At 40.6% G+C, this 25,053-nt stretch overlaps 1 protein-coding gene across 1 annotated transcript in view; it reads left to right on the top strand.

The window, feature by feature from the left end:
* The window catches only part of CNTNAP5 (contactin associated protein family member 5), a 741,033-nt gene that overhangs the window by 147,571 nt on the left and 568,409 nt on the right, over window positions 1-25,053 (top strand). Inside the window, exon 2 of the mRNA XM_010979356.3 lies at window positions 16,244-16,348. Coding sequence (XP_010977658.3) covers window positions 16,244-16,348 — 105 coding nt within the window. The remainder of the gene's footprint in view (window positions 1-16,243; window positions 16,349-25,053) is intronic.

Genomic DNA, 25,053 nt, shown 5'->3' with positions numbered 1-25,053 from the left:
TTGAGAAATGTGTGGAAGAAAGTACAGTTATCTTATATTGTTGGGGGGATGGGTACAAGTTGATGCAACCACTTTGAAGAATAATATGACAATTTCTGATAAAAATTAAAATGCATATTATTTTATATATGTATTTATAATCCAGAACCTTACTTCTGGATATACTCACACATAAACACAGGGGTGTTTATTGAAATATTATTTGTAGCATACAAAAAGTTAAAAATAACCTAAATTCAACAGAAAAGTGCATAATTTAAATGTAGAATACTCACATGATCAAAAACTAAACAAAGCTTTAAAAAAATTGGGTGAGATTTAGATGTGTAAGTGTGGGCAGATCTGAAGTCAATTTTGAATGGAAAAAAAATCAAGTTGCAAAATGATTTAATGCCCATTTTCACTTTTATAGAGTTAAGCATCATTTTATTTTATTAAAGTCCAAATGATCCTGGAATTTAGAAATTTCTGAGAAAATTTCAATTTGGGAAACTAGTTTTCTTTTCCTTTATTTGTCCCCTTCTTCCCCCCTTATTTCTTTTCTTCCTTCCTCCTCATAACCTTCCTTCTTTCCTCTCTTTTTTTCTAATATTGTTCCTTCTTTCTTTTGAAGGCAGGAGTGGGGCACAGAAGTGGAGGCTGGTGCGTGATTTGTCATCAAGGAGATGATCAACAAAGAATTAACTTAAATATAGATTCATTTACATTTTAAATGATTCACTCCTTCCCAGAGCAATCATCTCAAAATGAGTCGAAAATGTTGTTGGAATTATTATTTGTTACCTTCTTTTAAAAACCAGCAACCAGCTCAAGAACATAACATTATTTAATGTTCATTGCAGTGCTAGGCAAATCAAGAAACAGCTTTCTGCTACATTTGGGATAACTGATGGAAATAAAAACAAAGATAGGACATCAAATTTTGATAAAAGTCCAATGATATTTTCCCTACTCCATGTGAAATGACTTAACTTGGTCACTTTCTAAGTTTCCTTATCTTCCAATGGGCATCATAGGTCCACATATTTCTTGAGACATCTTTCAGCCATTCCTCATCCAGAAATACCACATTGGATCTTTTCCATCAGTCACGGAGGGAAGAGTCTGGGAATTTGCCTTCCTGGGGAGATGAAGTCTCATGTCTCAGCCTTGTACATGACATCAGAGTGCAAAATAGTGTCTGGCATCAGTATAATTGCCTGTAAAGCTCACTCAGTTGAGGTGACAGATCAAAATCTTCAGGGAGAACCTGCCCAAGACCTCTCTTAAGTCTGTGCACCACTTATACACTCAGCCAAGAAAGGCACAAACAAGATTAAAGTGTAGCAATTTATAATAATTATGGAAATCATATTAATCATTCAGCTAATCAGGAGACATTGGACCATCACTGCTTTTTTGAAAAAGAAAAGGAATGAGCCATTATTAAATCCTTACACTAAGCTAAGTCCCTTCTATGTGATCACATTTAATTTTCTCCAACATAATTATACTCCAAAAGGATAACTGTCTCATTTTATGTCCAAGAAAAGAAAGTTCAGAGAGGTTAGACAGGCAATTCCAGGGTGGGCAGCTGAAATCCTGCTCTTTTTACACAATAGTAATCTCCCCGTGGGGCTCACCATTCTGGAGAACAGAGGACAGTGCCGGGCTCTTCTTGAGATACACCATCTCCTTGGAGAAACAGACTAACTGTCACGTGAAGCAGTAAATGACAGGAGCCACCCACAGCCTGGTTCTAAAGCTGAGTGTTCAGGAATATGTGCAGGAGGGCAGCTACATCCGACATTGACCTTGGTTAGGGCTTTGCATACTTGGATTTGTTCCCAAATGTCTACGACATAGGCTATTTTAAGGGGCATTCCATATTCATAGTATTCCTTCATCTAAGGTGGCAAAATTGGTGAAGAATTATAGATTCTGTCTGTTAGTTTCTTCGGTATTATTGTTTTGCTTTTTCTTTCTCTTGGCCCCCAAAACAGTGTTTGCATAATTGAGATCCGATCCGTCTATGCAGAGAAGCTTCTGGAAGCATACTTTAAAGGATGTATGTCATAATGTAAAACAGCCTGATGCTAATTCAAATATTAGCATAAGTCTCTCCCTGTCCTAAGTTTCTGGAGAAGGTTAACGTGAAAAATATTAATATAATCCTTTTAAACTGTTTCTATAAATCAAGAGAGAAAAATGCATTCTATCATTTAGTCGTGGACCCTCTAGTTCTGGACTGAGGCTTCTCCCAATGCTTTATTCTCAGTAGGATGGTTTCAGTGATAATGCAACATTGCCATCAGAGCTGGACTGAAAACGAACGGTGGGAGAGTCACCACGGCCTCACCAAAGTGATTGGGCGGTCACTCAGACAGCTGTCAGAAGAAGGCTCTTGATTTTTAAATGCTGATTTCATGTCGGTATCTCTTCAGTCATATAAAGTGAAAGAATAAAAACCATCCTGCTGGTTTGTGAGTGGGGACCAGCTGGTCAGGTGAGGGCTGGACTCGTGAGGACCACAGAAATGTCAGCTTCAGGAGCAGAGTTTACCTACCAGCAATTCTAGATCGTCCAGAAACAGATTCCGAGGGTCCATGGCCAAGGGGTCTGGGAGATCCTCAAAAAGACAAAGGAAACTCCTCAGGACATCAGGAAGTTCAGTAAGGCACGGGGGACTTGTATCTCCAGTGTTGCAGAAGACAGAATCCCAAATTTCAAGAAGGTAGGACCAAGTAGTTGGAGCCCCAGGATCAGAGGAGGCTGTAGAGTGGAACCAACCTGAAGGCAGAGATCCTTCTCGCTTTCCCTTGTCTGTGTATCGTGTCGGCTCTGGAGACCGTGGGAATGTTGCCATGCACATACTCAGGGTAATTCCAAATTCCAAGCAGTAAAAGCCTCTGAAAGGGGGCTGGATGGGGTCTCCCTTTGGAAGTTTTTATTGTGGACCCTTAGTCTCTACTCAGTGATTTAGTTCAAGTTCGGCTTGGATGTACTCTGATGTTGTAACAGTGTTGAGCAGAGGGTCTGTAGAAATCACTTGTATGTTTTCTAAACAGTCCAAGATTGCAAGCGTGGTCAAGAGATTGTGAGCAAATGAAAGCAATGGACTGAAGTATCCTGGGTTAGTTCGGCCAGATGGTCGTAAGGAGTTCACTAGATGTCAGAGGTCTGAGTTGGGCCAGTGAGTGAGGCAGTTCCATGAAACAGTAAAATAAGAGAAATCCAGAAGAGAGAGGCCACCAGTGTTTGAAGGCTTTGCACACATATGACTCGCGTACCAGCGTCATGGGCTGTTTGGGAACCTGATCCCGAATCTGAATCTATGTTTTACCAGGATCCTCTTGTAGTTCATGCTGTCAATAAGGCTTGAGAAACACTCTTCCGGGAAGTTCCCCAGGAAATCAAAATCCGGTGCCTGGACCATAATAGGTGGTAAAACTCCTGAGGATGCTGGAACCGAGGTTAAATATGACACGGAGATGACCAAAGTAGAATTTCCCCAGCATCCACCTTTTCCAAAAGCACAGGCAGCCTCAGCCAGAATGAAAAAAAAATACTATCCAATCCAAGCATCAATTAATATCAAATATGAGCAAATAATCATTTTTTTCAATTTGTCAGTATTCATATAAGTTCAGTTCAAGATTGCATGAAAATACAGTATTTAGTATCAAATGGCCTGCGTTCACATCTTCCTAGTCCACTAAATTTACTTCCCGATTAAAATTTCATTCAAACAGACCGGAATACCTTCCAAACACATTATGCTGACTCCAGGCGACTAGGCTTTGCGACCCAGTTCATCAAAATGCACTTGAAACATTCTGTCTGGACCTCTCGGACCAATGTGAGGCATTAAAGGTTTATTTCCTTCATTCTGTCTTCTTTCTTCCAAGGCTTGACTCATCACCACTTGAGATAGAGCTAAAGCTGACAGAGAGAGTGAAAATCCTCTCCTTCTTACCCGGAGGAAATGCTTGGCAGGAGATTTTCAAGCTGTGCTGTCATCAAAGCTAAACTTAACCTTGTTCCGGGAAAGAACCCTTAACTTTCAAACCGGCTCCTTGTCAGGCCCATTCAGCTTGTGAAGTACAATGTTGGGGTGGGGGGAGGGAAGAAAAAAGGAAGAAAAAGTAGCAATGAGTGCATCTCACTTTGAGGTTATTGAGACTTGAAAGAATGACTTCTCGTGTTTGGTAATGACGTTAAAGTTAATTGTCTTGGTTCACGAGCATGGACCACTCCCTCCATCCCTGTTAATCTTGGCTCAGGGATTTGAAACACACCACTTTCTGTCTTCAGCAATGAAATGAAATTTTCCCAGGGTTATAATTGCTTTCCAGTGTGTCTTTTCTCATGTTATTTGATTGTTAAAGATTTCCTCCCAAATGGGAGATATTTAGTGAACACAATACAACGTGCTTCCCTGTTCCTTTTCATCTCTTCCTGCATCCTTTGAAGGGTTGGGTGATGGGGGAAAAATGGAACTTGAACTCATCTGATCGTGACAAATTTGCAAACTTGGAACACAACTCAAACTTTATTGATGTTTTTAAATGACAGTGCCTGCTACCTGGACACGTCCATATAACATTTATAGCGTTTTATGTCTTCATAGCTACAGCCAACGTTTGCTTAAGAATCACAATTGTAATTCAGGAGGAGGAGGAGGAGGGCATTTTACAAGGGAAAGTAGAACATTCTGAAGCGTTTTGCCTGGAACAAGCTTTTATTTTTAGCCTGTCCCCAAAAAGTCATTATCTAGAGGCCTGAAATGTCTTCAAAAAATCATTATAGTTGAGTGCCTGGAAGGTCATCTCATAGAGTCCTGCAGGATCATATTTGATACCAGATGAGTAGGCTCTCTGGACAGAAGCAATTGGTGGAATAGATTGTTGGAACCTACCCCTTCCCCTGTCTTCTGAAGAGCAAACATTCTCTAGAGTGCAGAGTTTTAGCAAACAGCACACCGCAATCTGATCCAGTAAATTATATTCAGGATTCGTATTGAATTACATAAAAGGTAGTAATTCCAAAATTGTACTCTGATTATCGGAGGATCTCAGAATAATTAATATTTATCAGCACGTATTAAATTGTCTTCTCTCTAGTGCTTTGGTGTGGATAAATTTTGTTTGAAAAATAGCATACTCGAACAGAAGGACCAGATTTGGAACTTAGCTCTGAACTCCGCTTGGTTCCCTCCCTTCAGTGAGAAAAGTCTTTTGAGAACATTGAGAACAGGTAGGGGGTGAAATTTGGGAGTTTGAAGTTTACAAATGTTAACCACTATATATAAAAATAGGTAAAACTATGTTCAGTACCTTGTAATAACCTTTAATGAAAAATAATATAAAAAAAAAAAAAAACAGCCCGTCACTGTGACGGTGCCTCCCAGTGGAGTGGCAGAAAAAGCATCAAAGACCCCCCAAGGAGGAGGTGGTGCTCTCTGCTTGGAGAGATCAAGGCAGGCTTCTGGGGACATCTGCACCCAGTGCAGTGGATGGGGTTGGACGAGGGGAAGAGAGGAAGGAGGCACTCGGGACAGAGTCAGAGGTGGAGGGGTACAGACGGGTGACACAGAGTGCCCTGGGGGCTGCCAGGAATTTGACAGTTCTGAGCATAGACAGAGAAGCAAGGAATGTCAGCAGAAAAGCACCCAAGAGTCTGACCTTGAAGAGACATATAGGAGCAAGGAACTAGAGTTTTGTTCTGAGGAACTACCTGCCTTGGGCCAATGCCATCCTTCTTTCCCCTTGAGCATGCTCATTGCTCACCTCTCAAGAAAGAATGCATCTCTTGATAACATCCTATGACTTGCCATCTGATGTATAAATATATTTTTTTTTGCTCCCCTGATACTACTTCTATTTATCTGACAGAAAGATGAGGAGTTTTATGTATCGTTTGGACATCATTTTACTGTGTGATTCATTCATCATCTCTCTTTTGCTTGATTTAAATTTGCTAATTTTACAAACCGATTTGTGAGCTTTCCAGGTCTCTAGGATAACAAAACCTAGAGTCTCTGAAGCCAGAAATCTTGAAGTGGTCCTTCATTCTCACCTCCCTCTCAAATCAGCAGGCAATGACGATTCTTACATAAGTAAATTTCCTTAGCTTCTCCCGGTTCCAATTACCATTGTCTTAGTCCAGGTCTTCGTTACTTCTTCATTACTATTCCTAAAGGCTTTGACTGGGTTCTTCTGTCACCCACCTTTGACCCTCATCCCCCTACCCCATCCTTACCCTGGACACACACACACCTACGCACGCTCCATTTTCTACACCGAAATCGGAACAGACTTTCTAAAATACAGTGGGTGTGACTGTCTTTCCCAAAGCAGTGCTTCTCAGCTTTCTAAACTTATAGTCTAAAAACACAAACATGGAAGGCCCTATTTCAATATGGTAAAAGTTTTTAAGTAAATAAAATGTAAGGGCTAGAAAGAAATGCAAACATTGTCCACAGCCTCGTTCTAGTAATGTTAGGGAGGGGCTCTACTTCCTGTTCTTTTTGGTCTCACCAGTCTGTGGACCAGAGAGCATGATGCCTGGCACATGGCGTCTCAGAACTATTAAACGCATGCAAGGAAAAAATGTGGTCAAACTGAGAAAGTGTACTGTGTTCGGCCTTGGAGCACAAGTAATGCATAAACAGAAAAGCTCTTGGTACAGAATGTACCCTGAAGAGCTGATAGAGAAACCATGTTAAAATCACCTGGATGGACAAAGTCTAAAAGACACAGTAGAGGGTACAAGAAATGTCATTTTTCAGGGTGGGGAGAGCATAGCTCAGTGGTAGAGGACATGCATGAGCTCCTGGGTTTAATCCTCAGTACCTCCATCACAATAAATAAATAAATAAACCTAATTACCACCCCTCCCCTAACCCCTCCCCCCCCAAAAAAAAACAAAAATAGAAATGACATTTTTCAAAAACAATGGCTGGAACTAGAGATGACAAGCCTGACTAAGGAGAGAAGGGTAAAAAGTAAAGGGAAATAACTTATTTCTCTTTTTGCCTTTTTTAGATTTATTGACATGCTTTAGTTCTCAAACTGTCGTAGATCTAAGCAAATCTTTCATAATCACTTAAACAAATTATGTCTTTTGGAGTTGCTTGATAACTCTCCAGTTGACTGACATTTTTGTTCAGGATAACTGTGTTGCTCCTGATTTTATGTTTACTTACTCTGTCAAGTGGAGGGCTGAAATTTCCAGATACAAAAGAGAATTATTCATTTCTCCTTTAAGATTTATTTTTGCCTTATGTGTTTCGAAGTTCTGTTATTAGGCACATGCATGTTAAGAAATTTTATATCATATCTATTGAATTGACATTTTTATTATTATGAGATGACCCTCTTTATTCCTGATAATATTCCTTGACCTGAAATAAACTTTTTATGATTAAAAAAAGAAAAGAAAGGAAACTAATGTTTATCTGGTTTTGTGCCAATCACTGGGTTAAATATTTAACAAGAATTGTCTCTTTTTATTCTTATAACAAGCCTGGATATAGTAATTATCCCCATTATATATACAGAAAACTGATACTAAGTAACTTTCCAAAGGCCATATAATTAGTAAGCTGTAGAGTCAGGATCTGAATTTAGACTGGGCAGGAATCCAATGTCTGCCTCTTTCCAAATACACTGCAGTCTCCATCTGGTCCAGAAATCACACACACTGACACACACACACACACACACACACAGCCAGACTATGATCTTGAAGTACTGCTGCTTCCACCTCTGGGCTGGCATTATTTTCTCATCTACAAAGACCAATAAAAGTCAATATTTGTTCAGATTATCAGTGCATGTTTACCCCATCTACTTGTAAATGGTTGGCATTGACACTCATCTGGCTGTGCTATCAGCCAGCTGGCCAGTCCCCAACTCAAGCCTATCTTTCCAATCAGGCATTTTTCCTAAATTCTGGAGAATAGATTGATGACACACAGAGATGTTAGTGTTTCCTTTAGGAACTCTACGCCTAGACCCATTAAAGATGAAGAGGATTTTTATCCTTGTGTGTGGATTGATCGATCTGCACGTTAAGATCATAGTTTCCTGAGTAACCAGGATTTTCTGTGTAATGTAGAATCACTCAATACAAGATCATGATTATCTATTGGAAGTTTAGCTCCAGTGTATTCAAAAAAGAATAGATATCTACTGAGAAAGACACAGCTCTAGGAGAGAAACTCTCAACTCTTATGATCTCTGACTTGACGGAAGCACCATCTTCACAATTCTTCAGCTGCCCTTTTTCTTCATTTCAATATCCCATGAATGATCATTTGAACAATGCACTTTCCTAAGTCAAAAGACATTATTTCTACATTCTTTAAAGCTTTTATCTTATTTTCCCCATTTCCTCCCTTTATCATTATATAGATCATTTGTTCATGTATTTAGCTTTGCTTAAAACCCAATAACTTCTGAAGCTGGTCTGACACTATTTTATGATGGTGTGTGGGTGTCTGTGGATATGTGGAGTGTTGAGAGGTAGGACTGGGAAGAGGGAATGAGAATATATAGAAACAAAGTTGGATTTAGGAAGCTTTTAAATTGGTAACATTTTGTTTTCAAAGATTTGCTTTTTTTTCCCCTTATCAGTCTCTTCTAAAATCCTCCAAAGCAATCTAGCCACCACTCTCAGCTTCTCTTATTCCAGAAACTTCTAATCCTTTTCATCGATAAATTTTACATTTTCTACCCATCAGAGATATCATGTATTCTAGCTAATCCAGTTAAACTATGACCATTCAGAGTCCCAAAGATTTAATAGCTTTAGCACATTTGAATTTGGACAATGTCAGAAGGATTCTTCTGGGGGGCATGATCCTCAGCCTCTGAACAAATGTCATCACAATCCCAGCCCCATACTCCTGACCTCGGTCTATTGAATGTCATTTTCTGACTCTCTGATCAGCCTGGGAGCCTCCATTAATGACACTCTGCTCAATTTGGACCTGTTATCTGTTAATAATTTCCTCTTCATTCTTTCATCTTCATGATGCTACTTGTAGTAACCAGATTAAAGGCTGGCGTGACTCATATGTCTTGGTGAAGAAAATTCGTTGAAAGCAGGATTTTAGAAAGGATGGTCCAATGAGGGTAGAGCCCAGGGGAGCCTCAGCAGACTTGTAAAATCATAACATGATATATGAAAGCATGAATTAACATCCAGGAGTGGGCAAGGGAGGAAAAAAAAGTGAGTATGAATCTGAGAGATCTTTCTAAACAACAACAAAGCATGGTAGGACTTGTACCTTTCATCCTTTCTCTCAACAAAGATTTATTGAACATACACATAGTCCTAGATGTGAAGTATTATGATTAAAAAAGTCCTTGCTTGGGCAGGGAGGGTGTAGCTCAGTGGTAGAGCACATGCTTAGCATGCACAAGGCCCTGGGTTCAATCCCCAGGACCTCCATTAAAAATAAGCAAGTAAGTACCTAATTATCTGTGCCACTCCAAATTAATAATGTCCTTTAAAAAGTTTTTTTTAAGTCCTTGCTCAACATGATGTTTGTATGCCCCAGATGGTCAGTACATCATATGCCTCACACATGAGAGGCTTCAGAGACATTTGTTACATTAGATTGAGTCACTGATAAATTAGACTTAAGGCTAAAAAGGAGAAAATACATGAAACTAAGCAACAGTTGTGAACACGACATTCCTAACCTGCGAATCAAAAAAAAAAAAAAAAATCCATCAGCGGCAGTTTTGGGGAAAGGGAGTCATCTGGGAGGAAAGAAGTTAATCTGGGGAAGTGTATTTTGGGGCCATCATGTTTGGGCTGATGATGGGACAGCCGTATACGAGTGTTCTTGAAAATCTAAGAAGGAAAGAGCTAAAGTCACACAAGGTGATCAAAGAGGAGGCTGCCCTGGCCAGTGTATGATGCACCCCTGCCATCATTTGAGGGGTGGGAAGCAGGTTTTCAGACAGGCGATGTGCCAAGAGCCACACAGACCTTGGTTCAAAGCCCAGTCTCGACACTGACTAGAGTGTGAAATGAACAGAGACTCGTAGGTTGCTCACCCAGCCCACGTGAATGGTAGCGTCCCCTCGCTGCAGTGAAGTGACGGCTGACCACCGGGCTGGGGAGCTGACCAGAGGCTCGGGAGGAATGAAGGCTGCCGCTGCTGTCTGGCTATTAGCTAGTGAGTGAGTGAGTGAGTTATTACCAGTGGGTTTGATTACCAGTGAGTCCTAGCAAGCACCTATAAGTGAAGCTCAGTATCTGCAAACCTAATCTCTCCTAACATCTTGAATAGAATTATTTTAAAAGCCTCCAAAGAGTCCCAGAGCCCTCTTACTAATCCCTGGACAGGATTACCCCACTCCCCGCCTGATGCCCGCGCACCTGCTGCTCCCCAGTCTGTCCATCGCCAGCCGCTACTGCAGGGCAGTGACGGTGTGGACATCCCTACCATGTTGGAGGGACCTGTTGCAATTGCGTTTACTCTCTTTAAAGCCTGATGGAAACTCTGCTATCTAAAATGTGCCCCCTTAAATTCTGCTGATTGAACAAACCAACAAGAACCTCCACCTTGTGGTTGAGGAATCTGAAACCCAGAAAAGTAAAACCCGGGGAACATTCACCGAGAAGGCAGAAGAGGGCCCAGGGCCAAAGGGTTCCTGCATGTAATTGCTCATAAACATAAGGAGGTTTTGTTTGTTTGTTTGTTTTTTAATGGATTATCTTTCAACCCAAAGTAGATGTTTGGCTTTTTTTGACTCAGGGTCTATGTTCTTGACTTTAATTCTGTCTTTCCACAGCGAAGTGCACAACTTTGTGTATCCAGCAGGCAATCAAAAGGCAAGCAGATGTCAGCGTAGAGAAGGTTGAACCTTCTTTTCATGACTCATTTTAGAGAGCCATGTTTCTCGGTCGGCTCAATAGGTAGTAAATTTATCTTTTAGGATTTCACGGTGGAAAACCAGAACAGGGTCAGATTCCAGGGTAATATTAGGGTATTTATTTTTGTTGTTTGCTAAGTGAAATTATAGGTAACAAGGGGAAAAATAAATGAAGCTAAAAGCATGAGTTGTCACCTCTGAGTACCACTGCAGGCACTACACAAAATGCATGCTTTATGCTGTTTAAACAAAGTAGGCCATTAAGTGGGTAACGCTAAGAGGAATTTTATCTCACCTATAAATACAAGCTCCAAATCCCCGTATACAGACAATTTACTCTGGTAATCAAGGCAGTGCTCACAATTTAACTTCAGGACCATCTGTGAATCTAGTCGTATTTTAATAATGATGAATAAAAATATATGTTGACAACAAAGAATGTTTCTTAAAGTAGAGTTCATGACAATTTCTAAGAAGCTGTGTAAATATCATATGTATTCAGAATTCTCTTTTGTGTCTTTAGCTTTTAATTAATGTGACAGAAGACCTTTAGTGTTTAACAGTACGCATGCATTGAGGAAAAAATTATCCCCACTTCTTCAGATAGAAAATATCAAATAAAATGCTGGATTTGAGGATCCACACAAATATTAATAAGGAAACAAAGACATTTTTCTTTATTCTTTTGTCCTCCCTTTATTCCTTTTTCTTTTTTCTTTTTTGTGGGTAGGACACAAGAAACATAGAAAAGAAAAATTCAAATTCTTTTGAAAATTATGAACTACCCTTCAGTGATTTTCTGTTATCCAGGAAATGAAACTGTGCCCTTCCTTTTGCAGAAAAAAAGTCATTTGTTACAACTAACGTTCTGAAGAATGATATAACTAATGGTTACCAGACCTACGCACAGGTGGCAGGTAATTTTGACCTAGTGGTCACCATCTGGGAGTGAGGAACTCTGAGTTTTGGTCCAGGCTAGTCCATTAATTAACTAATTCTGAGCAGTTAAACCCTGAGGTCCTCATTTGTAACTTTCACAAGTTCAGGAGTTCCTTCTGGTTTTGACATCGTCTTAGTCCATAAATATAGGGCTAAGTCATGTGCAGATCGGACTAGGGTGATTCAACACCTAGTGAATGGAAAGAGGTCATACCCGCAGTTGTGGATTTTTATCTGCCCCGGTGTGGGGTGAGGTTGGAGGTGGCCTTTACGTCGTAAGGGAAAGCAGTAAAGATGGCAGCAAATTACTCATTGAAGGAAAATAGACAATAACTAATCACATGTGAATAAGGGTCTGCATTTTTTAAACAGCCTTTTCATCTCACCTGATTTTTGCAACACGTCTTTTAGAGAATGAGCCTTTTAAGGGAATATTTTGAAAATATTCTACTTCACCAATGCAACGTTCATTTCTGGGAAAATCGTTACAGTCTGTCTCAGGTTGTGAGTTCCACAGGAAACTGGACTTGTAGTCCCGCCTTACACTTTTCCTCAACTGCAAACATCTCTCCTCCTCCCCGGATTCCTTCACCCTATCCTCTTCCCTCATGTAAATACAGATAAACATCCCCACACTTTGGGAAGAACCGAAGGATGAATTTAGTGTTGTGCAAACATGCTGTCAGAAGGCTGAGCTGTGAGTGGTGCCTAAAATCTGACAACCACACTGGTTTGCTTATTTAAAGCCTGCAGGGATGGAGGAGCAGATGGTGCTATGTGTCTTCCCGCCCCAGCCATGTGTCTGGTGTGATGTCGGCCCAGCCTTAGCCAGGCTACCAATCCGGAGGGAAGGACTGCCCCACACAATGTGGTCCTCACTCCCTCGGTGGCGTCACCCCTCGTCTCCCCTCCACTTCCTATCCTCCTTCTCCCAGGTCGATGGCAGACCTCTAGTACAGAAGAGCTTTTGGTGATGTCCATTCCTGTGCAGCTTTCGTGACACAGAAACGAGATCCCAGGAATAAAAGTGTTGAAATGGCTGCTCTGGAGCGCAGGAGACATTACAGACAAATCATATACTGCAGTTTATCCTTTAAAGGGGGACTTTCTGCCTCTCTTCTCATTTCATCTATAAAAATGATCTTCTGGTTAGATATGGCAGAGATGACCCGGTTTTGCCGACGGAGAAACAGCTGAGTGCATCGAATGTATTATCTGGAGTCACCAAGTGGAAAGAGGAGACCGATCTAGAGTGAGGATCCTCTGGTTCTGACAATCCTGACACTTTCCACTATCCTAGACTGTCCCAAATCAGAAATAATAAAAAAAAATAATGATAATAATAATAATTACGGTTCACCCTTGAACAACGTGAGTTGAGGGGTGCCCCCCTCTGACACAGTGGAAAATCCGCTCTCGGATCCGGGTTCTGCATCCGCGGATCCCACCCACCGTGATTCCCGAGGCGCTGTCCTAGGTATTTATTGAAGCAAAAATCCGGTATAAGTGGACCTGTCCAGTTCAAACCCTCATTGTTTGACGGTATTATTCTCATTTATGCTGGATCATTTCTCTTCTGCTTTAAGAATAGGATGCATGTAAAAATAATACATAATTTTGTATTCAGAATGGTTTTATGGACACACTCTTAATTCCTGATGACGAGGGGTAGTTTGGCCACCAGTCTGAGTCCTGGTCTAGTCTCCGTTTAGGTGACTTGTCAGGTTTGTTTAGGTGGCGCTGAGAAGACAGAAGGAACTTTCTGTGGGCTGGGGAGGGGAAGGTTTTTCTTCCTTTCTCATTTGAAAACTTTTAGAGACAGGAGAACAAATGTTCAGACACTTCCTCTAAAAGCCACTGCCATGTACACAGTCCATGAAAAAAGGGGTCCTGAGAAATTCCCTTTCTGTGAGCACAGATCGTTTTCAATGGGTTCATCAGTTTCCAAAGTGGAAACGTCGACACCACTGAGGGAGACAGGAGGGAAGGACTTCTCAGAAGAGGAAACGGGCAGAGGGGAAAGCGACCACTGGTATCAGGAGGCCAGCAGGGCTGGAAGCTTACTTCTCCTTGAGGCCAGCGCCTGGGGGAAAGGCACCTGCACAGGGCTGGGGAGACCAGAAAGATTGCTTGCCTGGATGGCTGCACCATTAGACACCCATTTAATTGGCTTGGACATAATGTCGGTGAAACTTTCTTCCATCTTTACTTATTTGTTGACATCTTCATGTTTCTCAATGGTCTCTGAGCTCCTGAGGTCCGAGGCTCAATTTTACTCAACTTTATCCTCATGCCTATTCAAGGGCAAGCATAAAGTAAGACCCTATAGTAAATAAATATTTATTTGACTGAATTAAGTGGAAATGATTAGGTCATTTCTGTTTCTGCCCAAGGAGGAAAATAAAGTTAGGAACACGATACTCAAAAATGTCATTAGTGATATATTAAAAACAAAAAAAAAGGACCTCATGAAAATGGAAGCATAGTTTTATACATGTTATTTGTTTAATGCATACCATAATGAATATTACTTGACCTTCAAAAGGTCTTTAGTTTTCTTATAGAAGTGGGTCTTAGAAAAGTTTTGAGTTATTGGGAGATTGTGGAAGGGGTTTTATCTGAAATTGGAGGAGCATTGTAAGCATAGATGAGGATAAGTGAGGTTCGTAATTCAGCTGCAAAGAGAAATCCTTTGTGGTGCTGAGTGTGTGTGTACATGTGCATGGTGTATTCATCTGGGGCTCAGTTCGGCTGAGTTCAATCTTCTGCAGTCAAATGTTTCCTGATGATGAAATCAGCAGAAGCAAATGGAAGATTTGCATTACGTTTGAATTGTTTCCTACCATATAAACAGAGTAACAAATTTGTATTTCCAAACAAGTGTGTGGGAAGCGTGCAGGGACCCCCACCCCCTTCACCAGCATCTTCTGCCTGTTGTAAAGTGGCCCTGAGTTCTGCTTTCTGTTTGCAGAATGACCAGCACTTCCGAGGTGCCCTTGCTGTGATTTTCATGTTATTCCTCCCCAGGGAGGCTCTGGCTCTATTGTGTGTTCGTCAAATACCTCAAAATATTTTTCAAACATTTGTGTTTGGGAAAAACTCAAAATACACTTTGCCAGTTGATATTTTTTTTTACACATTCAACAAACAAAATTTTAATCCTTATGTTTCTCATTAATTTTCTTGCAAGTAGATGAAATACTGCTCTCCAGGAATTTGCTGGGTAAACAAGCCACGTCCTAATCCCATGTACATTTTCCCCTTAAAAATATCAAATCAGCTCTTCCTCAGAGCCTTTGATGCCATGAAGTTTCCTTCGAACTGAGTAATGCGTTTCGAATTTGTTTTGAACGAGGTGTGTCTAGATTTCATGAGCTCATTTTGCCATGTTCTGCAAGATCAATGGTACATAAAATGGGAGAAAAGTAAGAGCGTTGTCACTGTTATGTGGATTCCTCCCTTCCTTCCTTCTTCCCTTTCCTCCCTCCTTCCCTCACCATTTCATTCTTTCAATGAACCTTTACTGAAACCTTATTATATGCCAGATTATTTGCTAAGGTCCCACAAAGAGTGTGTCACCTATTGGAGAACGCAAACCAACAAATGATTGATCACAAACTGTTCACATGGCCACGATGCTCTGCGAAGAACAGGGTCCAGGACATGAGATGGGATGATCAGGGCAATCTGGGGAACACACCCATGTTGTCAAGACCACACCTCTTCCATGGCTCCACCCTGTTCCACATCTGGGCGGCATCAGGGGAGCCTTACTACATTTAGGGAAGGTTGGAAGGGTAGCTACTGATGGAAATGTCAGATTCAAGGTTGTATGAGATTGGAGACTATTCTCTGTCACTTCATAGAATAGAAATGAATAATTAAACTTAGTAAGTCATTTTCCAAAGACTTTCTCACAACTGCGAGTGAGACATTCTGAATCATCCTGTTTCTCTAGACAGAACTATTCCAAGGGTCCTTAGGGAGGGTCCTTACCCTCCCTGAAGGTGAGAGGGTAGTTAAACAACATTCCCCATTTTTAAACAGTCTTCTCTCTTATAGGCTAAGCTCAGTAGCCCTAACTTGAGGCTTTGCCCAAGTGGTTGATGAAAGGAATGCATGGATGGTTGGACTTCTGAGTTAAACAAATCTGGGCAGGAATTCTGGTCATATTAGGTCCCAGTGTTGTGACCCTGGACAAACTACTTAGGATCTCTGAACTTGAGTTTCCCCAGCTGTGAAAGAAAATTACCACCTGTCTCTCAGGCTGTTGTGAGGAGTATTTGAACTGGCACATGGAAACAGGAGCACTGGCCTCGGACAGAGCAGGTAGTTCATAAGCGGCTGCGGTTAAGGCTTTGATTACACTCCTTATGGAATATTTCTTGCTAACATGACTTTCTCTCTCTCTCTGTCTCCTATCGTTTTAGACAACTGCGATGACCCGTTGGCTTCCCTGCTCTCGCCAATGGCTTTTTCCAGTTCCTCAGACTTCGCTGGTACTCCCAGCCCGGCTCAACTCCACCGAAGAGTTGGTGAGTAGGTGATTGAAACCCTAAAGGAGAGTGCTGAGTAAAGCGAGCGTCTCCACGCGCTGGGGCCATGCCCAAGGGCAGCGTTCAGGAGAGGAACGGGGAGGGGGTTAAAATGGAATGAAACCAGATTTCCCAGCACGTAACGGACATCCAAAGCATGCTGATCACTGTTCCCCTAAACCCACCTTACTCTTCTTTGATTTATCATGAGGAATTTTTTACAAATTGTTTTTAAAAATTTTAATTTCCTTCATTTTTGTATTTCGTGTACTTACCATAAAAACCTACCAAAATATATTCTTATTATAACGTGTTATAAGAAGGAAGAATGAATTCTACCAAGATATTTCCTTCAATAACTCATTTTTACAATATAATAAATGTTTCTCATTTTACACATATAAAATACTAATACGAAAAATGAGAAAATACAAAAAAAAAATGTGTAATCCTACCAGCTAGAGATAACTGTGATTAAATATTGGACGTGTGTCTTTACATAATAGAATTAAGAACGGGGCACTTAACGTCTTATGTGAAATGCCTTTAACAAATATGATGTTTGATATCTAGACAGATACATTTTAAATCACATTTAAAGTGTGTATATAGATATATTAGTATTGTTGAATTTCTTAATTTTGAAAGACTATTTTAAATACCTGATGATGTTTACATATCAAATTAACATGCGAAACTTTTTTTCAAGTTGAGAAAAAAATTGTATGCAGTTTCAAGAGGTACACAGATCCAGCAGAGTTCACGTGAATTAGTCTTGACTATATTTCCCCGTTGAGATGTGAGGTCAATCACATTAGTAAATTTCCAGTTTTGATTCATCTTTACCTTCTAGAATAAGTCCTAATTAGTAGCTGTGTTATTGATATTGTTTCTAGGAATGTACAGCATGATTTAATTTGTTAATATTCTAATTTATAACTTTGAATCTCCATTAACAGAAAAATTGATTTATAATGTTTATTTGTGTATTTATGGTTTGCTTCATACTGCATGTCACAAGTATTCTGGTATAATGGGATCAATGACTTACAACTTAGTAATTTCTACATTTTGTTGAGAAAGGAGTTTAAGAATGCTATTCTAAAGGAAAAAGAAGGGCCAATCAAAGACCCAGCAGGAAAATATTAATAACAATTTTTTATGAATACTGCCTTTTCATGAATTCTCTGTGCCAAAAATTTTATAAAGCATTTCACCCATACTGTGGTATTTAGTCTCTGTAAAGATACTGTAAAGTAGGCATTATGACCTTTTATCTTAGACAGGCTTCTTGAGGCTCAGGGAACTCATAGAACATGCCTAAAATCACGTGGTTAAGAAGGAGAAATGCTTGGATTCACATCTAAATCATCTGAATCCAAAGTTTTTCTCCTAAACATGTCAGCAAATTGATTCACTAACATGGGTTAAAGAGGGGTGTATTAGAAAGAAAAGAGACTTGGAAACTAACCAGAGTTCAAATGCTGCCTATAGCGTTTACTTACAAGTTCTGTGAGCATCTGTAAGTTACTTACCTGCTCTCAACCTCGGTTCTTTATCTGTAAAGTGGACCAGTGATGCTGGCTTTGAAGCATTGTGTGCATGCTAAGAGCAGACTTGCATATTCAAAAGCTCCTTCTCACTGCAGGGTAGAGTGTTAGACTGGAGCAAGGAGGACCACTTATCATTCCAGGAGAAGACATGGGTGGGCAGATTTGACTGCAGGGTTTCCCACAGGGCATCCAGAGCCAGGGATCATCTCAATCCCACCCAGTTGAGTGGTGGCAGAAGGTCATTACTGCCTCTAGCTTCTTTGTGGTTTCTGGGCAAGCAATGAGTCTGATCACAGGCCAGCTCCTCTCCTAAAGGACAGATACTGACAGGACACAGATGTCTCTGCTTCAGTTTATTATAATTACCTGCTCATGGGGAAATCTGGGCACCTGAGCACAAGGCTAGCATGAGTGTATACAGAGAGGAGGCTGACCTCTCCTCCTTCTCCCAGCTGGGGTCTAAATCAGGAAGATCATTCAGGAGATATGGTCAGAGTGTTACCAAGTCCAAACTCATTCTGCTTACCACACAAAAGGCCAATAAATCAGGAGACAAAGTATTGGGACAAGGAATAATGACTTTATTCAGAAAGCCATTAGACCAAGAAGACGGGTGACTCATGTCCTAGAGAACCATCTTCTCCAAGTCAGAATTCAGGCTCCTTTTACACTAAAAAGAGGAAGGGGTGTGGTTAGTTGTTGCAAACTTCTTGTGGTGGAATCCTTTGTTCTTGCAGCTGTCCACATGGGTCAGGTCACAGTGTCCCTGTAAACCTCCAACAAGACAAATGTTATTCTCTGTTCTGCAAGTTTTTAATCTCTATATGAATGAGCAAGTGTTATACCCTTAAAGGTCAGAGCCTTGCGAATGGGTTTCCATATATTTCAGGCTCCAGGCAACATTCTTTTACAAGAGGTGCAGAGCCAGCAAGACTGAGCCCAGGAGACAGAGCGCAGGGTCAGAGCCAAAGGACAGATCTCATATGGAGTCAGATTTGTTTTTCCCTGTAACAAGAGGGTCGGAATGGAGTGGCCCAGAACCCAACATGCAGCACAGCTCCCATGGCTGACAACTTCCCCTCCATTCACCTGGCTGATCCTTGCCCTTAGGGGAACTAAACACAGGCTCAGGAAGATAGTAGGTCACTGGTTCTCTTCCAAGCACTGTACATTCGAATAACCTGGAGAGCTTTGTAAACTGCAATGCCTGAGCCCATCCCCAAGGTGTTCTGAACTAATCGTCTGGAATGGGACTCACCACAGTTATCAGGAAAGTAAATAATTACAAGCTTCCCTGGTGATTCTAAAATCCAACAAAGGCTGCAAATGACTAGTTTGGATGAATTCCTGAATAACAATTCTTCTATTAATATTAAATGAGCACTTATTATGTGCCAGGCACTGTGCTGAAACTCTGGCATGTGGTTGGAAAAATAGGTACAAAACTTATTCATATAGAATTTACATGGAGAATACAAATTACCATAAAATCAATAACTAACATTTGTTGTTAGTGATAATTTTGACGTCATATATATACACAATATAAATGATGTGCATATGTGTATATAAATATATACGGTATGATATATAAAGAGTTAAATTTATTCATATGGTTGGATTTATACAGAGTCAGAGACATATGTAGAGAAAGGTGCATATGCACATGGTCGGATACACATATGCACATGTAATAGAATATGTTTACATATGCATATACTTGTCTATGGATGCATATATGGATGTACATAGTAATATATGATACACACATATAATACATATATAGAAAATAAGCAAATATAGAATATTTATAATAAAACAAATGTTGTTATGTTAATATTATTAAGAACAGATTTTTATCACATTTTCCAAATGTAAAATTTAGAAAGCCGAGAAACCTGTAATTTTTTATTAACATTGAACATATCAGCCTAAAGCAATAATTTATTTGTCACCTTTTAAAAACAGAGTAATGTGCTATCTGTCCACTGAAACGGCTAGTAGTTTTCGCTCTGTCTAGTGAACAACTTTTTTTTTCTACATGTCCTCCTTTTAAACTTCCTTTTTATTTTAAAAGAGGGTAGACTTCAAACATACCCCAAAGAGCAAACTGTTCCACATGGTTTGAAATCTAGAATAATGTCAGATACGCGTGAAAATTTCAAAAAGCATCTTGGTTTCGATTTGAATTCTGCATATAGTGTTTTATTAAACAGCAAGTTCACAGCCAGATGCCAGATAATTGCTACTAGTTCTATCGTTATCAGGTGAGGCTCCTCCCTGTGAGGTAAGATAAGGTGCCTAGTTTATAATCCTTCTGCAAGCAGCTTATGCCCGCCAGCACAAAGCTAAAATCACGATATACTTAGCACTTCCATGAGCCATCCCGGTCTCAGCCCTTAAGGCACATCAACTCAGTCCTCACAATTGCCCTCCCTGTAGGTATGATTAATATTATCTCACTTTCATAGATAAAAATGCCACAGAACAGAGAGCAAAGAAAAGAATATCAGAATAAAACTTCTAGGCAGACACAGAACTAGTTAATGTCTTACAGGATAATAAACATTGAAGGGTTATAGCTTCTCTGTTGGGCAAGCATTTATGAGTTAACATGCCGATTCTTAACATCTAAGGTTGAATCAACCTGTGAATAGCAAAATCAAATGACAGGTACATTCTCCTTGAGAGTTAAACAATCATTGGGTAGACTTGCTAAAAATTGCCTGAGGATGATGTTGAAAGAACAAACTGTATTCTCTTTTGATTTCCAAGTTCTGGATTTTTTTTTAATATAGTCCATCCATTCATTTAGTCACGTATCTTGTATTTCACAAATTCCTTCTCTCAACCCCATTCAGCCTTCTATGCACTTGTCAGGGAAGTTCCTCGTATCCACCCCAGATGAAATCTACATTGTCAAACTCCTGACATCCATAAGGCTACGTCTTCCTCAGTGAGCTGAATGTGTTCTTGCAGCCCCTCACTGCTGAACTATTTTACAAAGACCAACTCCCTGCAAATCTTCATGTTACCGGATTCAAGTTTGGCTGCTCACTGCTCATAGGCCAATAATCAAGAGTCAAGTGTCAGTAGAAAGGAAAGTTGCTTTAATCAGAAGAGTTGGCAATCTGGAGAGACGGTGGACTCATGTCCTGAGACCAACTCCCAATATTCTGCTCAGCCATGACAGTTTTTAAAGGAAAGAGGAGAGGAAGAATCAGGAGGTTGGGTTCTGCATCATCTCCATTGCATGCCGATGGGCTGACTCTCTCTTCAGCTGTTATCTTGCCCACATGATCTGCCTACAGAATTGCTAAGGGGGCTGTTGAGGGTGAAGAGCTAGTCATTCTTTAACTGCTCAGTTCTTCATTCTTACTTCTTTTAATCTAGGAAAAGAATCAACAGGTTAGTCAAAGCATGGTGTGCACTCAGGAGTCATAATTCAGGAGTTGGTTTCAATTGCTTGGTGATCTCATTCTTATAATTAGTTTATTTTAAGGTTAGAGGGGGGACAGAAATGTACAAACAAGAAAGAGGAAAAAGAGCTGCTTTCACTCAGACAACTTTTAATACTGCCACACCCCCTGGGAATCACATACACCTTTGTCATGCATTGAACATATGGCACTAAGGACCACTTTGCTTCCAGTGTGCTCCGGGAACTCAAGCATACCCATTTCTGACTCATCTTACACCCAGAAAGGAAGGGGGCAGAGAGGGTCCATTTGTCCTGGCAAAAGTTGAGAAGAAAAGTGTAGAAAAGGAGTGCTAATAAGTTCCCTCAAGACTCCAAGGAAAGCAAGTTCTGTCAGAGGCAACCCCATCTTTCTGAGAAAAAACACACCCTTAGAAACAGGCTTTGACCTTAGGTCCTGCTGCGGCAGCCAAGGACCGGGCAACGCGCTGACAAGGAGTGGGGTTGGATGCTTAAAGTCCACGGTAATTGTCTTCACAATGCTATCGCCTCTGAGGAAGGGATTTGCCCAATGGAATTCCTCACCTTTCATCCCCACACAAAGAAATAACAAGCAAAGAAGAGAACTAATTACTTTTGAAAAGACTGGCCACACACATTAAACTGGGGTCAGAGTGCCATTAACTGGGCTGTCAAGTCGGTCTACGTAACTGTGGCTTAGCAGGGACCTGATGCTATCGAATGTGATTTGTTTTGTGGCAGGAAAGCCTTTGATCTGGGCTTAAAGTCGGCTGGGCTGTGGGAAGCACTTACCGTCGGTGGGAAGAGGGAGAGGAGGAGCAGGTTGCACAGTAGGAACCCACTGAGCCCTGGTTAGACCGGCTTGAAAGTCAGGGGAAGGTTTTCGGTGACTCGATGTGATTAGACGGCAAATGGGAAGAGGCATCTTTGGCCCCATGAAAGAAGAAGGATCTGGAGTTTTCTTTCCCATCCTTCCCTCCCCCCACCACCAATCAAGTTTTGCAAGCAATCACATTTCCCATCTCTTCCCTGAAACTTTTGTTCTTCTTCCTCACTCAATATATTTCTGAGATGCTTGCCTGTGTGAGCTGAGACTGTGTTTCTAGCATGATGATTATGTTGCCATGGAGAATTTGATTTTGTGTGTGTGTGTCAAGGCATTTTCAGCTTCCTGGGCTCATGGACGAATGAAGAGGCTTAGAGACCTTGCTTCCCTTTGGCACCAAATCAATGCAGCCTTTTTCTTTGCCCCTGGGGCAGCACTGGTTGCAAAATCTAAGGACCCATGAAAGTCTTTGGATGTTGGTTTTTTTCTTGGTCTCACCAGTCCCTCCCGAGGAGATGCACATTGAGAACAGTTCAGGAATCAGGGTTCTCACAATCTGCACGATATCAACTGTCCAGGGATTTGTTCCAGATAGCAAGTGACAATCCTGAGGATCCAATGTCACCGGCAGCATGAAAATGCCTGCATGCAAAAGATAGCACCAGTCTCCCATCTGGATTGGCTGAGCCAGATGCGCTAGGAATATGATCTCACTGGTTCAAAAAGACAGTGGGATATCCACAAGTCTGTCACTGGATTACCCCTCTCCCTGTAAAGGGCTCTTTCCTTCTTTTCAGCAACTGTCCTTTCTTTGGTCCTGTCCTAGCAGCTCCAGGCAAGGCAGATGTGGCGTTCTAAGCTTTCTTTCACTGTCTTATCCTTTCCCTGTTTCCCCAAAGTGTGTACTCTGGATAGTAACATAGACCTCACCTGACAGCTTATTGGAAATGCAGAATCTTATTCTTTGCATCAAACCTTCTGGTGCACCTGTGCGTTCACAGCTGTTGCATTCACATTCAAATCTGAGATGTACAAGTCTAGCACATTCCTGAAAATTCTGTTCCTTCAGTTTCTACCTCTGTGCCTTTTTTTCACTCTGGCTGTCAGGGCTAGGGGAGGATGGAAGGAAATCAAAGTCAGCTAAGTTATTATGAAGAGGAAGTCATGCTAGAAAATAGAAACTTAGAAACATAATCTTTATTTTTTATCAACATGTCAGTGCTCTAAGATAGTTGGTATTGTATTTTTAAAGATTAGGAAATAGACTCAGAAAGGACAAGCCATGCACCTAAGGATATACAGCTAATTTTTGGTAGGACTTGGATTTGAAATGAATTCTGTCTATCCCCTGTTTGCTAATATATTCTTCCGTGTTGATCTGAGGTCTTAATCTGAGTAAAGGTGTTATTGACTAAATAATCACCCTGTTCGGCAATTTTGGCCTTTCAGCTAAGTTTGTCAATATTTTAACCACAAAGATTGGACATTCAGGCGTCAAAGAAGAAAGAGAGACCTGGTCTCTATGTTCCCTCCACAGCCCGGATAACGGAACTGGGGTCTAATAAGCCTGTGGGCAAAGCTAACCTGACCTAGATATTTAAACAATGCCCTGGGACATTCTTCTTTTACTGGGACAGCTACAGATCATTTAGAGATTCAGGAAAGGAATCTTCCGCTATTTAATGGGAGCCTTGGGACCATTTCTCAAATGCAGGCAAATCCAGTGTGATGACCCTCTTTCTATTCAGCCAGAATAATTGCAAATCAAAACGATGTTAAGAGGGGAAGGAGGTGTCTTATGAATACGTTTGCTCACTAATAATATAATGTTTCAACAATTCTGAACATCAGTATTTGGCATCACGAAGGCATTAGATAAGCCCATGCAACTCACCCTTTATTTAAAGGCCAAGTTGATCTTATGTCTAAGTAGCACTCTTTAAAATGTTAGCTAAGTGAATCACCAATCTGATGTCACTAATACTTTGTGAAGAGACAAGGTCTTCTTCAATTATCAGTTCACTGCTTTTAACTTAAAACATTATAACTGAAACATACAGTCATGAATTAAGAGCAACATAATCAGTGATACAGATTTCTCCAGTGATTGGCAGTTGGCTACTGTATCTGCCATGAGCATCACACACAGGAAGAAATAAGTTGTATTTGAATAGCGTGTTGTATGGTGGATGCTTTTGCTTTGTCTAACCTGGAATAGTTGGGATCTACTCAATCCACTCAATCTCTCTAGAAGATATCTTTCACTTCAGACATTGTGGAATTGGCATTAAAAAGATAAGCTAAGGGTTATTGAATCTACCATGTGGAGTGAAAATAGTAAGCTGTAACCAACTCTAAAAAAAAAAAAAAGCAGAAAACAGAAGTTGATATGAACAGGAAATTCATCTTTCTTCAGGATACCAGTTTAAATGTCCCTTATTCTATGGTGGTCCCTTCCCTGGGGCCACTTTGAGTGTTTGAAACCACACTTACCTGACTTAGAGTATTTGTTTATGCAATCAGCTGATTATGTCTGGACTTTGTTTTTCTAATCAATGTATATGCTTGATTAAAATCCTGATTTTATAAAATAATTATTATCATTTGTTCTGCTAAGGACTTCCTTCTAATAAATCTCTTCCACCCAAACATCCAGAGCAGACAGATATCCCTGAGACAGCTTTGTCAGGGTAATTTTGTGGGCAAGTGACAGAAAACTCACCAGCATAAGAAAATTCACTAGCTTGAAAAAATATTAAATTATTGACACTAGACACATGGAAATTGAGAGGACGTATGGTGGTTGCAGGGTTGTTTACCTTGTAATAACTTAAGTTAAATGTGTTTGGTGAGATTTTTCCATATCTGTGTTCTATTTAACATTTTA

The sequence above is a fragment of the Camelus dromedarius genome, chromosome 4, assembly GCF_036321535.1.
Source record: "Camelus dromedarius isolate mCamDro1 chromosome 4, mCamDro1.pat, whole genome shotgun sequence".
NCBI classification, from domain to species: domain Eukaryota; kingdom Metazoa; phylum Chordata; class Mammalia; order Artiodactyla; family Camelidae; genus Camelus; species Camelus dromedarius.
This window is presented reverse-complemented; position numbering and strand designations above follow the sequence as displayed.